At 35.2% G+C, this 17351-nt stretch overlaps 1 protein-coding gene across 1 annotated transcript in view; it reads right to left on the reverse strand.

The window, feature by feature from the left end:
* The window catches only part of MBOAT2 (membrane bound glycerophospholipid O-acyltransferase 2), a 171528-nt gene that overhangs the window by 40379 nt on the left and 113798 nt on the right, over positions 1–17351 (reverse strand). Inside the window, exon 5 of the mRNA XM_020992692.2 lies at positions 11875–11930. Coding sequence (XP_020848351.1) covers positions 11875–11930 — 56 coding nt within the window. The remainder of the gene's footprint in view (positions 1–11874; positions 11931–17351) is intronic.

The following is a 17351-nucleotide window of genomic DNA, read 5'->3' on the forward strand; positions in this document are numbered from 1 at the left end:
AAGAAGTAGATACCGTTGTTCTCTTTTTTTATAGATGAAAAAACAGGCTCAGATGGACTGTGACTTGTTCAAGGTCATAATGCTAATAATTAATACTATAAATATATAATAATCTTGCATCTCCAACTGCCTTCCAGACATCTTGAACTGGATGTCCAGCAGATATCTTAAATTTATTATGTTCAAAAAGGGAGCTCATGATGTTTCCCCCTAAACCCTCCCTCCTACCCTTTCTTATTTCTGTAGAGGACAATATCATCCTTCCAGTCTCTCAGGCTTGCAACCTATGAGTCATCCTGGAATTCTCATTATGTCTCGCCCACCATATCCACCTATGTGCATTTGACCACGTTTTCCCATGCCTGGAGTGCACACTTTTCTCATTTTTAGTTATTAAAATATTTGTCTTTCTTCAAGGCCTTGTGTAGGTACTACTACTCCTATAAACCTTCCCTGAGCACTTTGGTTATTAATGCTCTTTCCTTACTCAGAGTACCTTAAACTTACTTCACTGTATACAGATTGAATCCCCAGATCTAGCAGAATATAATTTCCCTGACGACAGGAACTTTTCTTACTTCAATTCTTGAAAACCCCAAGTACCCAGCAAGTGCTTTATTTATAGTAGTTTAATGTTTATTGAATTGAATCCCTGGATCAAGAAACACTGATTAAACACTTCTGGGTGGCAGAGCAGCAGTTGTATGTAATTTTCAAATAGGGTTGAAAATGACTAGAAATGAAAAAAGGCATAAAAAATTGCCAGGTCCCTTGGCTGCACATGATCAAGTCATGATAAAAATTTATAAGAATTAATTCCTGACCAATTGTAGCATTTTATCAAACAGACTAAATTATAGATATTTTACTGATAAATTTATTACATAATTGAAAATGTTAAACTTGTATTGATGTTCTTTATTTGCAGCCTACTACACCCTTATTAAAAATGAAGACAACAAAAAGTGAATACAAATGTGGAATACTACTGATAGAAAGTTGATTATGTGAAAAACAAGTCCTTGTAATTTTATGATACGTTTATTTAAAAATTGCATTTACCAATGAACCCTCATGAAATAATTCTGTTTTCATACAAATTCCCTGAAAGGAAACAATCACCTAAACTTATACCGGAACATTTTAGCATAGCACAAATAAGATTTCGCATAATACTCTGATAAAAACAGTTGATACCAAAATTTTTGTTTTCCTTTTCAATTGACATAATTAAGAGTATGCCCTGAGAAAATAAATTTCACTTAAGGATTTTACAACATTCCTGTAAATATGAAAAACTCAATACTCTTAAACTGCTTAAAGTTAAAAATGTACACATTACATTGGCTTCTGATTATATTTACAAGTACTACACACCAGAACACCATTAAGAAAACATTTACTTGAACTACTACCAAATGAATAGATCAGAGCACTCTTATTTAATTCAAACATTCTTTAAGCACATGTAAGGCACTGTAAAAGCCACTTTGAGGAACAGAGAAATAGGGCATAGCACTCAGGGACCTTACAGTATAAATAAATACACATACAAATCTAAAATGAAATATACAATACAAAAGGACATGAAATGCAGAAAATAAGATGGGAATTTAGATATTTACAGAAGCACCAGAATTCAACTCCTGCTCTAGTACTAAAAGGGCCAAAAAACAGGGTTTTAGAGTCTAACAAGGATCCTACTTCAGTATTTCAATGGATGTATGACTTTTTCAATAAAGGTTCTTCCTTAATCTGAATATCACTACCCATCCCTGCCATCTACTGCTGCGCAATACTTTTTCAAGTCCTCCTGTGAATCTTCCATGGAAGTCTAGCCTTCCTCTAAGGTCTAGGGGCCTCTCTATAAACACTGCATAGACACCAATGGATCGTATGGATTCTTTACTAGTAATCCCTTACTTTCTCTACATTACTGGCTCACCTTTTTTATACTCACACATCTCTCCAATGATAGTTTTTTTTTAAGTTTTGACATGTTTTGTTTCTACATTACAAACATTTCAAGACTACCTATACCCTGTGAGAGTTCTCTTATAGTAAAGTAAAAACAATTTAGCAAAACTAACAATACAGTGACTTCATTTCAAAATACATATAATATTGCACACCTGTAGCACTGCCCCCCAAAACCTCCAATTTAAAAGTGTATTTTGAATGAATAGAAATCTGTTTTCTCTCCCTATTATACCTCCTTCCACCCCACTGGGAAAAAAAAAACCTAAATTCTAAGTAACAAATATGCATAGTAAAGAAAAACAAATTCCCTTATTAGCTCTAACTAAAAACATTTCTCACTCTGTACCTTAAATCCACCACTTTTCTGTCAGGGTGTGGATAGCATGTTTCATAAGTCCTCTGGAATCGTGGATAGTCACTGCACTGATCACAGTTCTTATAGGTTTCAATGTTGTTTGTCTTTACAATGTTATTATTGTATAAACTGTTTTCTTGGCTCTGTTCATTTCATTCTTTGTCCTTTTATAAGTGTCTTCAAAACTACTTGATTTTATAATATTGATGTTAAAGTATAAATTGCTCATCTGGTTCTACTCACTTCACTTTGCATCAGTTCATTTAAGTCTTCCTATGTCTCTGAAATCATCTATTTCCTCATTTATTACAGCACACTAGTATTCCATCGCATTCCTATACCATATTTTGTTCAGCCATTACCTAGCTGATGGGCATCCCCTTAGTTTCCAGTTTTTTGCCACCACAAAAAGAGCTGCTACAAATATTTTATACGTATAGGGTCCTTTCCTCTTTCTTTAATCCTTTTGGATATAGGTCTAGCAATGGTAAAAATGGATCAAAGGGTATGTATGCACTGCTTAGTGACTTTTTGTGTATAATCCAAATTGCTTTCCCAAATGATTATACTCATTCATAAGTCCACCAAGAGTGAATCAATGTACCTGTTCCCATAGTCTCTCCATCATTAAACATCTTCCTTTCTATCATCTTTGCCATTCTGACAGGTGTGAGATAACCTCAGCGTTACCTTAATTTACATTTCTCTAAAAAGTAATGATTAGGAGCAATTTTTTTCATATGTTGACTGACAGCCATGATAGTTATCCTTAGGGCTGCTTTTCCTGAACAATTCTAATTGGCAATATCTTGAAACATATTCATTATTGTTGAGGGTACTACTATCTTCCCAGTCACCCATGGTTGCAACCTTGGTTGTATCTCCAACTCTTACTTCCTCACAATCAATCTGTTTCAAGGCCTGTTGATTTTCACTTTTGTGATGTTTTTTGTATATGCCCCTTTCTCTCCTTGCCACCTTGACCCCACCCTACTGCAGGTCTTCATCACCTTGTGCCTGGAATTATGCCAACAGCCTAATGCTGGGTCTCCCTTCCACAAGCTTCTCCCCACTCCAGTCCATCTTCCACTCAGATGTCAAAATGTTTATACTAGAGTGCAGGTCTGACCACGTAATTATTCCCTTATTCAACAAATTCCAGTGGCTCCTTAATACCTCCAGGATCAAATACAAAAACAAAACCACTGGTCTTCAAAGCCCTTCATAATTTGCCCCCCTTCCATTCTCCTTATATCTTCTATGCCCCTCCCTGCCCCCTCCCTACATTCCAGGTACTCTCTGATACAGTGACACTGGCCTCCTAGCTATTCCTCAAACAAGACACTCCATCTCCTGACTCTAGGCATTTTCATTGACTGTCTCTCCATGTCTGGAATGCTCTCACTCCTCATCTCTGCCTCTTGGGTCCCTTCTGCCTAGAAAAAAATCTCATCTTCTATAGGAAGCCTTCTCTGATCCCTCTTAATTCTAGTCTCTTCCCTCTGTTATTTCCAATTTATCTTGTATACAGATTCTTTTTATAAATAGTTGTTTGAGTGTTGTCTCCCATTAGACTGTGAATTCCCTGACAGCAAAGCAGTTGTTTGTTTTTCTTTACGTTCCCAGTGTTTAGCACAGTAAATGGCACATAATGCATAATTAATAAATGTTTATTGACTGATTGGCTCATATCCATTATGAGACTTTCCACTACTCCTTGGGAGAACCTCAACTTGAGTTCTTCAGAGACTGTGGTATTCCAGGACTCACAGCACTACCAGAAAATTGCATTAAAAAGATGAATCTTTGTTTCAGGGAGAAACCTGGGCTAATTAACAAGCTGCTAGGATCCTAAGAAAATCAAAACCATTCAGTATATAATGGGTATAACATGATGTGGTACTACCTAAAAAGATTTCCACACATATATACCAATACTCTCAAAGTGAGGGAATTAAAAAGAAAGGCAGGATGAGGAAACTCATCTGATTATTTGAGCCCACCTCTGTCACAATAAAGAATCCACAGAGAAGGGAGAAAGGAAATACGCATTTAAACAGCATCCATTAACATGCCAGGCACTGTGATATACTTTTAAAAATATGATCTCAAAGTTTACTGGGGGTCCTTTTGCTAGAGTATACATTTGTCTACCTGTAATGACAATAATCTTGCTGTTAAAATGGAGTGCCAGTAGTTTACTCTCTCTTATGCCTACCACTCCTGTTGGGTAAAGGGGAAAGAGGAAACTGCATTTTGATAAGTGCCTCTGAAGAAACAACTGTGGGAAGCCAGGAACTGGGTTGTTCCATCTCCAAGTGCAAGAGCTGCCATTACAAAAATATCTCTACAATCTACTTTAGCACACAAAGGAGGGCCCAGTAACATGGTGAGGTAGAAACAACACAGGACCTGGGTCACAAAAAAGAATTTCACTAATGGTTTTGATCATTATTAGCTATATGACAACACTTAACTGCTTCTTTCTGAGCCTTGATTTCCACAGCTCTAAGTATTGAGATGACAATAATACAAAGACCATCTTCTGATGAAAATATCTGATAAATCAAATATTATGTAAATATGAGTTATTTTTATTGCTGCTCCTCACAATTATTCTTCTGATAACATGACAATAGTGGAATGTGAGCCATGGTACAGCAGCCACCCCAGACTGAAAAAGTTTTTTTGTTTGTTTGTTTTTTGGGGGTTTTTTTAGTGCGGCAACAGGAGTTAAGTAACTTGCCCAAGGTCACACAGCTTGTACATGTCAAGTGTTTGGTCTGAGGCCGGATTTGAACTCAGGTCCTCCTGACTTCAGGGCCAGTGCTCTATACACTGCACCACCTAGCTGCCCCTCTAAAAAAAGTTTTAAATACTGGCCTAACAACATGTTGTTTGTGTACTCTGAAAAGCCTGCTGATATGGAGTGGCTCTTAATTAGATAGGTGATGGATTTTTGGCAATGACAACTTCAGAAACTGAAATAAACAAGAAATCATCAATCCTATATAAATCCTTTCTTCTTTTGCTATGATGCTGGAAGAGTAGGGGAAAGGTAGACCAACAGTGCTAAGAATCAGTCTTGAGACTATCTAGAAAGTTTAGTTCACTGTTAGTACTTTTAAGGGATAATCTTTGCCCAATGAATAATGGTATTACAATAATGGAAAAAAACTGAACTGCTGCCATGGATATTAATTTTCCCTATAAATAAAATCAAAGAACATGATGATGAAGTTGCTTCTATGTAGAGAAACAGCTCCTATGTTCTCTTTTAAGAGCCCAACAAAAGAATTGATACAATAGATGTTAACTTGTACCCCAAAGCAACAAGGCATATTTCACTGGATGTTTCATCTCGCCCTACAATGGTCAGGAGGAACATAAGCTAATAAAATACCATGAATACAACTGTAGTTTATGGGCCAACTTCTATATCAGAAGATGGAATAAATAATTTGTAAGAAGAAAATGGCAATATCTTTCAAAATGAGTCAGTGTAGATTTTGATATTTATGACTTCCATGAGTAAACAGAAAAATATTAAGGTGCAAATTATATTGTTATGTGATTTGGGATGATAAAATAAAGTACTCAAAAGTCTCAGTAATACCCAATATATATTCTCTTCAAGAAGGGAAATAGCACTAAAGTAAAACATACTGGACAATCATCATAACAAAAATGAAATTGACTGTAAATATCTTTCTGTGTTCAGTTAGGAATATCAACTGGTTAAGGGTCAAAATTAATGCCAACTTAGCAGAAAGGACAAAGATGAGAAACAGAATGTAATTTAAGTAGCTCAAACATGATCAGTTTTTAAAAAAGCTGTTAACTTTTCCCAAAAGGAGAAAGTGGATAAAAGTAAAGAACCTAAAGATGCAGACTACCATCATTTCTCAGTAAAGTTGAATGGACATAACAGTTACCACAAGATGACCACCCAAAGACAGCCAAGAAACCACCTCAACTGGGAGACACAATCTTCACAACAAAAGAAGATGCTGCCCCTAGGGACAACCATGGTTTAGAGTAAAAGTTCATTTATAAAACACTACAAAGAAGAAAGGATAGAACATTCTAGGCAGTATTACTTCATAACACAATGAAAAGCAGATGGAGAAAATTGTGGGGTGATGACATGCTAAGACCTAGAAGAGCCCACGTACGCCACAAACACTCCAATAAAACTCTAAAAATGTATTATTAAGGAATAATGAAGAATCAGCTATCAACTTCTCCACTCAGTCCAGGATATCACAAAAAGACTGGCAGAAACTTGCTAAATCATGGAACAAAGATAAGCTAGGGTAGGTAGAAAGTAAAATATGAAACTGCTAGACTCACACTGGGACAACGTGCCAGGGCAGTGCCCAATACAAGCTACTCATGGCCCCTATTTCCAACTGATGCAAAGGACAGAGCAGGAGCAACAGCCAAGGAGGAATGACCCAGGAGCCCAACCAGTGGGCAGAGACAAGGTAAGTGATCAACACTGGTGATCTAAGAGCCAATCTGAAGCAGCACCCAGTACAGATGATTCAAGGGCCTGCCCCATCCTCATCCACAGTTGGGAGCCCAGTACCAAGTGTGAGGAGCCAGAGCCCGTGCAGTGCCCAATGTGGGGTGATGCAGGGCACTTATATGAAGCAAAAAATAGGGACAGAATCCAAGCAACCTGTACCTGAACAAGGATCCAGGCAGCCCATGCTTAATCCAACATTCAGGCAGCCTGGGCTAGAATCACAACAACATAAGGCTGGACAATTTCTACAAAAAGTAGGTCCTAGTCTTAATCACTGACCTCAGGATTCAACAGAGCCTACCCACACCATAGAGGAGTGCAGGAGTGTAGTTTGACTCCAGCACAAGCCTGCAATCCAGAAAGTGAGGCTGGAGAAATGAATAAACAGGAGAAAACATCAAATACAATGTAGAAATACCTTGGACTGAGAGAAGCTCAAGGGGTAAACCCAGAAGAAGAAGAGAAAAATTCCACAAGTCCAAGTAGAACCTCAGAGAAAAAGAATGTCCTGGCCACAAGGACTACAAGAGTACCTGGAAGAAATGAAAGAAGAGATACAAAATGGAACATATAGGGAGGAAAAAATGGCAGGGAGAATTAATACCTTAGAACAAATGGTGGTAAACTGGGCTCAAGAATTCAACTTTCTGACTCCAGGAGATAATAAGAAATATTAAACAAAATCAAAAGATTGAAAAAAAATGTATGGTATGTAATATCAAAATAACTGACCTGGAACGTAGGTCAAGAAGAAAGAATCTAAGAATCAGTGGACTACCTCATGCCCAGAAAAATAAAGCTTGAATATAATATTTCAAGAAGTCATACATATATATTGCCCAGATAATTTAGAACCAAGGGGCAGAGTGAAAATACAAACCCCAAAATGAAAACTTCTAGTAGTGCCATAGCCAAATTCCAGAACTTTCAAATTAAAGAAAAAATATGGCAAGCAATCAAAAAGAAAGCATTCAAGTACCAAGAAACCATGATTAGGATCACACAAGACTTGCCAACTGACATTATAAAGGAATAGAGAAGTTGGAGTATGGTGTTCCAAAAGGCATAAAGATAAAACTAATCTTTATCAATACTGGCAATACTTAGTAGACAGAGAAATTCAATTTAAAATACCTATTGAATGTTAAAAAAAAAAAGCTATAGAATTAGACTATAGAATGCAACTACCAAACAGTTTTTACTGAAAACACAGGAAGACCCAAATAATTTGAGAAATAATAATTATTTGGCACAGGTTGAGCCAATATAATAAAAATGACAACACTGTGTAAATTAATTTACTTATTCCATATCAATGAAAATACAGATTACTATATAGAACTAGAAAAAGTAATACCAAAATTCATCTTGAGGAACAAAAAGTCAAGAACTACAAAGAACATAATTTTTAAAAAGTGGGAAAGAAGGTGGCCCAGCAGTACCAGATTTCAAATTATATTACAAAGCAGCAATTCTTAACATGATTTTAGGCTAGTTAAAAAACAAAGGTAATCTAATGTCTGATAAACCTAAGACTCCAGCTACTGAAGTAAAGAATCACTATTTGATTTTTTTAAAAGCTGCTAAGAAAAATAAACAGTAGTCTAGCAGAAATTAGGTATAAGCCAACATCTCACACCATATTTGGAACCTATCCAAACATATAAATGACTTAGATATGAAGGGTGACATCATAAACAAATTAGAGGAGTAAGGAAGAAATTAGCTTTCAGATGTATGGATATGGGAAGAGTTCATGACCAAGAGGAACATAGAGAATTATGGAAGATAAAATGGGCAATTTTAATTACATAAAAAGGTTTTGCCCCAAAAAACCAATACAGCAAAAATTAGAAGGGAAAGAGGCAAGTAAGGGAAAAAAATCTTAGCAGCATGTTTCTCTGATAAAATTTCATATCCCAATGTATCTAAGGAATTGATTCAAATTTATAAGAAAATAATTTCTTAACAGATAAATGGTCAAAGTATAGGAACAATGTTTTCAAGGAAACGAAATCCAAGCTATCAACAACCATATGAAAAGAAATGCTCCAAATCACTAATAGTTAGAAAAAACTCAAATTAAAGTAACTCTTAGTTTCCAACTCACAGCAATCAGAAAGGCTAAGATAATCACTGTTGGAGGAGCTGTGGGAAACCAAGCTCACTACTGCACTATTGGCAGAACTGTGAATTGGCCTATAAAACAATTTGGAACTATGCCCAAAGTCACTAAATTATACATATATCCTTTGACCCAGAAATAAAACTACTACATATATCCTCCAAAGAAATCAATGTACATGTATTAGGGAATGGCTAAAGAAATTCTAGTATATCAAAATAATGGAATGTTATTGTGCCACAAAAAATGATGAAATGGATAGTACCAGAAGAAATGTATAAACAGATACAGAGTGAAGTAAACAGAACCAAGAAAATAAATTATACAAAATTAGAAAAACAACTTTGAAAGACTTTAAAACTCCAATCAAGCAAAGACAAAACATGATTCCAGATGATCAAAGATCATCTTCAGGCTACTCATCTCCTGACAGTGAGGTAATGGACTCAAAATTCAGAATAAGACATATATTTCTGGACTTGACAGTTTGCTTATCTTGAGTCTACTCATTTATTACAATACTTTCTTTTTTGTTCAATGGATGAGTGGTGGGGAACAGATGGGGAATTCAGGTGAGGACCCAAGTGTAAGAGAGAGAGAAAAAGAGAAAATATATGCTTATTAAACAGAAAGAAATTACTTTTCAGATCTTTGGATAGTGAAAGAGTTTGTGACCAAACAGGATAGAGAGGATCACCAAAAAATTAACAATTTTGATTATATAAAATTTTTAAAATTTAATTTTTCAAATTAAACATAATTTAAAATATGATTATAACTGTATAAACAAAACGAGTGCAGTTAAAATTAGAAAAAAAACAGTTTAACTGGGAAAAAAAACTTTGCTGGAAGTTTCTCCGACAAACGTCTCATATCCACAACATATAAGGAACTGATTCAAATTTATAAGAATAAGAACTATTGTTTAGATAAATAGTCAATGGATATGAACACATAGCTTTCAGAGGAAGACATCCAAACTATCAATCATATGAAAAAATGTTCCAAATCACTACTAATTAGAGAAATGCTACTGAGCTCCTACTTCACACCCATCAGACCAGCAATGATAAAAGAAGAAAATGAGAACTGTTGGAGGGGCCTTCGGAAACCAGGCAGACTAGTGCACTGTCACTGGAACTATTACTTGGCCAAGCCATTTTCAAAAGCGATTTGGAACTATGCCTAAAAAGTAAGGAAAATTATGCATACATACCTATTGACCCAGCTGTACTAATGCTAGGCCTCTACTCCAAGGAGATCAAAGAAAAAGAAACCACATGTAAAAAATTACATATAATAGCTCTAGAGCTAGAAACTAAGGGGGTGTTTATCTATTGTGAAATTATTAAACAAATTTTGAGATATGGATGTAATAGAATACTGCATTGTAAAAAATTATATAATGGACATTTTCTATGAAACCTGGGAAGACCTGTATGAACTGATGCAAAGTAAAGTGAGCAGAACCAGGAGAGCAATTTATACAATAACAACAATATTATACATATTAAAAAAATGATGAAGAACTTGAGAACTCCGAGCAATGTAATGACCAATAATGATTCTAGTGGATTGATGATGAAGCATGGAACTAGCCACCCATCTCTTGACAAAGACATGAAGGACTCAGGATGCTGCCTATGACATCTATTTTCAAACACAGGCAATGTAGGAATGTGTTTTGCTTGACTATGCATATTTGTTACCAGGGCTTTCATTTTCTTTCCTTTAAAAAAAAAACAAATGGCATGGGGTAGGAGGGAGTGGAGGAATAGGCATGTGAGGGGTGGGGTGGGCGGGAAGAAGAGACACTCAATTAAGACATCTATTTTTAAATTCTGAGAGAAAAAAAAAATAAGAGAAAGAAAGCCAAGAAGAACCACAGAGAATCAAGATTCCGCTGAATGTTAAAGGTTGAACTTGTACTTAATAAGAAAAAGCAAGCTGTACAAAACAGATTTGCAGTTTTATGTACAGTCCTTTTTATGTTTTATTATAATATGTATAATGACCCAGGGTCACTTCTACTCTATAATGAGATACTAAAGTAAAAGTGGAGGCAGAATAGTATTGTTTTATTTATTTTAAATTTTGAATATATCTTTTGTGTCTATATTGCTTTAATTTCTGAATATATCTCTCACTCAGTGAGCCACGTCTTCTAACAAAGAATAACAAGCATTTTAATAAAGAATAAAAAAGAGAAAAAAAAGCATTTCAGTAAGACTAGCTAACACATTGAGTCTGACCCAGGTTCTCTGACTAAATCTATTATGCTTTCCATTATACTATTCTGCTTCTAAATATATTACCAAATCATTCATTCCTTTTGTTTTAACTTTGGTTATATATATGTATGTGTGTGAAAACACAAATTTATTAACACACATGAATACATGTATAATGTACACACACACACACACACACATATATATATAAATACATGTGTGTCTATATGAACATATAGATATAAATAACTAGTAGCATCTAAGCTAACCATCCTTCCCAAATTATTCTTCAGATTTTTCTGAGATTTGGAGTGCTATAAAAATGCCATAGGAAAAAAATAATTATTGCTTTGATTTTTTTTTTAAAGCCTGAACCTATGATTTCATTGTTGTAGGGAACTCCTATGTAGAAACTCCTTTCCTAAGTGGAGACAGGCAATGTTTCTAAAGTTTCTAGTCTTAGAGGGAAATGAGAGGGTTAAGTGACTTGTTTATGGCCACACAGCTAATAAGTGTCACAAATCTGACTGAAGGCCAACCCTCTGTCCACTGAGCAATACCGCTTTTAGAGTAAAAATTATTTAGCTAAAATAATAAGGAAAAAAGTCTCAGTGAAGAATTTAAAATAAATAATTCAGCTTAAAATCCTTACCATCGTGAATCTCATAAGCCAAACTAGTGATCTTCTGTGTAATTATCATCATTGGGCTGTGGCAAAGAAAATGAAAACATTTTAAAAGAAAATCATAAACACAGTATCTACATATTTTAAAAAGATTTTTTCATTGTTTCTATGACAACAAAAGTTGATTAGAAAATCTCATTCCACAATTTGTTTATAAAGATATGTTTTAAGGAAAAAGAATAACATGTCAATAGCAACAAAAAACAAGTATTTTTTTAAATTCTAAAGTTTAGTTTTAATATTTGTTTCTAACAATCTTTGTGTGATAATTTGTAGGAACAAAAAAGATAAAAATAAATTTCTTAGGCCTATAGTAAATCATATATGTTGGTATTTCAAAAGGGTTACATTTTTAAAGAAAAAGATTTATTTTGGGGAAAACATGTGTTTTCCTGTTCTGTTTGGACAGGTATATCTGGGAAGCAGTCCTTCACTCCTTCGTGGCCATTACTATTTACCTGTGATAGCTATCAGATAGGTAACACAACCACCTATCAAAGATTTAAAGCTGCGTATAATAATGAAATTGAGGGACTGTGAACCATTTATCAATGAAATAAAGGGATGATAAAACACACCTAACAAGTGCATTTCAGCAAAACTAATCAACACATTCACCAAGTCTAACAGCATATTTAATGTTGTACATTCACAGTCCTTTGCCTCTGCAAAAGAGAGGCAAAAAATCTTTTCTTTGGGAACAAGTCAGGTCGTTATAATTGCACAGCAGGACTTTATTCTTTTTCATTATTGTTCTTTATATTTATACCTTTGAAGTCATTTTATACATACTTTTCTAGTTGTTTACTTCATACTCTATCAATTCATACAAGTTTTTCCAAGATTCTTTGAATTCCTCATATTGATAATTTTTATAGCATAGGAAATTCTGTTAGGTCCATATAACATTATTTGTTTAGCCATTCTCCAAATAATGGGCATCTACTTAGTTTCAGCTTTTCTGCTACTACAAAAAGGTGCAGGTATGAATGCTGGGTTGCACATGGGACCTTTCATTTGCTTCTTTGTCCTCTTTGAGTATGTATCTAACAATGGAATCTCAAAAGTCAAAGGGCACAGACATTTTAATCCATCAAAAAAATCCAAATTGCTTTCCAAAAAGATTAAACTAATCCACAGCTCCAACAACATTACTGGGTACTACTGTATATTAAGAAAGTATACAGGAACCAGAAGGAGGAAACGTGGTGGGGGGCCCTTGGGTGAATATCAGTAAAGGCAGAAAAATTTAAGCAGTTTGGTGAGTTAATTGTGTATCCATTCATTGCAGTGAACAGGTTCTTAAATCTTTCAAAGTTGGTTTTCTTCATAATGTTGCTGATATTGTATAAATTATTCTCAGGATTCTGCTCACTTTAGTCTGCATCTGTTCAGATAAATCCTCCCAGAATTCTTTGAAACTGTCCTTTTCGTCACTTCTTATGGAACAATAATATTCCATTATATTCACATATCACAACTTGTTCAGATATTATCTAATTGATGGGTACTCCCGTAGTTTCCTGTTCTTTGTTACAACAAAAAGAGCTGCTACAAACATTGATCTCTGTGAGGTACATAAAGGCCTAGTAGTAGTATCACTGGGTCCAAGTATATGCCCAGTGTATTGACTTTTGGTGCGTAATTTCAAACTGCTTTCCCCAAAATGATTGGACCAATTCACAGTCCTATCAACAGTATACCAGAGTGCCTGTTTTTTCTGTAGCAAACACCTCTAGCAACTGTCATTTTCCTTTTCTGTCACCTTTGCTTATCTGATGGATGTGAAATGGAATCTGAGGAATTTAAATTAAATGGAATTTAATTTGCAGCATTTACTCTTTAAAAATATTCTTCACAGATAAGATTCAGACCCCATTTTAGGTATACATCCTCCACTAATCTCCTGCATACAGATGTAGACCAGCTGATGTTTTATATTTATGTTTTCAAGTCAATTAAGATCACCCTTAATCTTTCCTCTTATGGCAAAAAAAAAATCAAATTTTAATTCTTCCTCATAAATTCTATATTCTAACCTTTTAAATATTTTAGTCTACCTAATAAATTCTAAGAATACCTACGAGTTCCTGGAAGTTTAATAAATAAATCCTAATTTCACTCAATAAAAAGATATACTCTTTAGTATAAAAATGGACCTTCTTTAAATGAAGAAAATTAGAAAATTAACATCTCAATTTTCACAGTATTTTTCAGTAGTTTAATATATTTAACCCTTATATTCTATAATTCTATACATAATACATAAAAGGATATAAATATAATAATGATAAATATTGCATTTTATACATCTTTGTGCCTTTCTTCCATGATGATATAGGATTTAAAAATTAAACTGTACAATACTCCTGTGGATTTAGGTAGTTGTAGTGGTTTAGACTGTTGAAATGAACAAATGAAAGTAGAAACATTTAAAAGGATTTTCCCCAAAGTCACATGCTATCAATGGCAAAGCCAAGAAGACTGACTTGAACTATTGCCTACTTCTTAGGGAAAAGACCATCCTTTCTTATATTAAAATGAATGTGTGACAAAGATGAACAAAGTAGAATAAATTTAACTTTCAAACTAATTTCTAAGAAGTATAAAAACTAAATTGACTTTGTTATTCTACTTAGATAGTATTAAAATTCTGTTTGCAAAAATGCTTATCTAAACAACTAGGCCTTTTATTATCTAGCCTCCTGATGACAGGACAGGCTCAAAATCAGAGATTCTTTAGTCTTCCTACCTGGGGGGATAATAACCTTATCAATATTAGAGCTGGAACCCTGGTTGGTCGGTTGTCCTTCTTTCTCAAAGAGGACCAAAAGGACATCACTATGTCAAGAGTCAAGGTACAGTGTTGAACAGCTTCTCATATTCTTGCTATAATGGAAAGTGTACTGAATTTGGAACCAGAAGATCTAGGTTAAAAATCTCTTTTTTGTCATTTATTACTTTGGTGATCTTGGGCAAGTCATTCAACCTTTGGGGCTTGGTTTCCTCATTTGTAAGATGAGGAAATAGACTTAAGCAACTTCCAAGGTTCCTTCCAGCATTAAATCTGGATGCAGTTTTAAGTGTGGGTAATGACTGAATAAATAAAACAATGTCACTCTGTACTTCAGATACAATTCAAGATGCTATTCTGATAACTTTAACCAGGTGAGAACACTTCTCAACTTAACCAATCATTGATTTTAGATTAATTGAAAAAAAAACAACTCCGAAACAACTTATATGACCTTGAAAGCCATCTGATGAAGCTGAGTAACATTTTACAGCAAGCCTGTTTGGAGCGGATGAAAAAATCTGGTCATGCTCTGAGAGTCATCTATAAAATGGCATAGTTCAAAGCCAAGGATTCAAGCTTCTGACAGCTTAAATGCTGTACATCTTCCAAAGAAACCTATGAGAAGAAGTGCTGAGGGGTGGAAGAGAAGAACTCACAACTTGGTTAGAGGAAGACCTTGTGGGCTTCAAAGATAAACAACAGCAGGTCTTCCCCATTTTCCAGCTCTAAGGAGGTCTCTCATCTTCAGCCAGTGGAGGGGAGGTGGGGAAGGGGTAGAAGAAAGGAGCTGGGTGGTGAAAAGCCTGATGTATGTACTCCTCCTGATTATGAGAAGGTATATTTGTTTGCCCTCTTTGACCAGAGTAAATTATTTAACTTGAAAAGGCTACAAGACAAAACTAAAGTAGAGGGAGAGTCGGTGCATAATTTTTTGTTTGAAGATGATTGCACATTAAATGCAGCCTCTGAATCTGGCAAATTGGATCACCGGAGCTCAAATAATGTATCTCCCTTCAGGGTCCTTGGGGATAGTTCTGAAGGGTTAGGGGCATTTCTCTAATGTATTATAGCTCATAGGCCCCCACAGGTGTGCTTCCTACATTATCTGTTGATATCAGTTAATCAGCTTGAGTTAACTAGCTTTTAGAAAGGAATGTCTACTAAGGTGGAATACTAAAAAGAATGGTGTAAAACATCCTTCTGTGTGCCCCCCCCAACTTTCCTGGAAGAAAAAAATAAGACTGTGACAAATTATCCAGCAAATACATATGGCGTCTAGGGGAAAGTGGACTGAAGCTTAGAAAGCACATGTGACCAAGGATTAATTCACAGTTCCTGGTTGTTGGAAGTCTTTTTTCTCCTAGGATATGGTGGAGCTTTCTCTTGGTTTCCTTCTAGTGTGCCTTGAAGCTGCCTTTCCTCAGTGTCTGCCAGTGTCATTTGAGGTTGGGAGAGCAGGTCCAGAGCCTATACATACACTGCATTATGGTTCCCTTGAATCAGGTACATTCAGTACAGCTACATTTTCGCTATCCACATCTGAAAAGAGGAACATATGCTTCCTCTACAAAGGGAAAGCTTCCCAAGATTCTCTGAATATTGTAATTTGCATGTAACATAAAGTGCTCCCCAAAATGTATTGTAACTATTAGAATATAATGGGTTGGAAAAGGACGAACTGTTCAACATTTCAGAGTTTCAACTAAGAGGAACTAGGTTATCACTTATGGGATTGTATTTTGGAATGGGAAGGGAATTCACTAGTCCAACTCCCTCGTTGTACAGATCATGAAACCAAGCCCATGGAGCTTAAGTGACTTACTCAAGGTCACAAAGAAAGCAAGGATCCCAGCCAACATTTGAAACCAGAGATTCTGACTTCAATTCCTGTGCTTTTCCTATTACACTATAATAATCTGAAAAGTGAAGAAATATAGGATTTATTTATTACAAAAAAGAGATTTTGTAACATTTATGTCCACTATACAATACAGTGGAATATTTTCAGAAAATGAACATTAAAATAGAAAAAAAAATTTTTGGTACCAATTGCAAAGATCAACTGCCATGTATAGGAGACTGCTAAGTTAAGCCCCAAAGCCTCAACTATGAGGATACCAATAAAGCAATGGAAGGGTCTGCTACTTTGTACTTAATTTTGACTAGTCAGGAAGAAGTTTAGTCAAATGAAAGCTAGGTATAAGAACCCTGATTTGACCACATGGTCTGTGCTTAGTGATCTTAACAGAAATGGAAGAGCACAATCAGGTATGTACTTTAAGTCAAAGAATTAAAAGTTATGATCTTATAGAGTGAGATCCCCAAAAAAGAAGCCTCAAGAAGAATGAGAGCCTCAATTAGCAGTGCATCCGCAAATGATTCTGATCAGAAACAAAAGGGAAAAGTCATCTAAGGTTAACTATGATGCCTGTAGAGGGAGTTCTCTATTTGCAAATTTTAAAAGGAAATGTACAAATGATAAAAAGAACAGCACAGAATCTTGGACAAAATCAAGAGTTTCATCAGCCTTTAAGAATACTCTGCTTCAAGAGGCACAGCCAAGAGAGGGGAGAAAAGGCAGGAACTTGTCTGAGCTTTCTCAAATTCCCTTCCAAACAGCTTTCCCAAATTTCCCTCTAAACAACTT

The sequence above is a fragment of the Phascolarctos cinereus genome, unplaced genomic scaffold (assembly GCF_003287225.1).
Source record: "Phascolarctos cinereus isolate Bilbo 61053 unplaced genomic scaffold, phaCin_HiC Scaffold_2;HRSCAF=192, whole genome shotgun sequence".
Lineage (NCBI taxonomy): Eukaryota > Metazoa > Chordata > Mammalia > Diprotodontia > Phascolarctidae > Phascolarctos > Phascolarctos cinereus.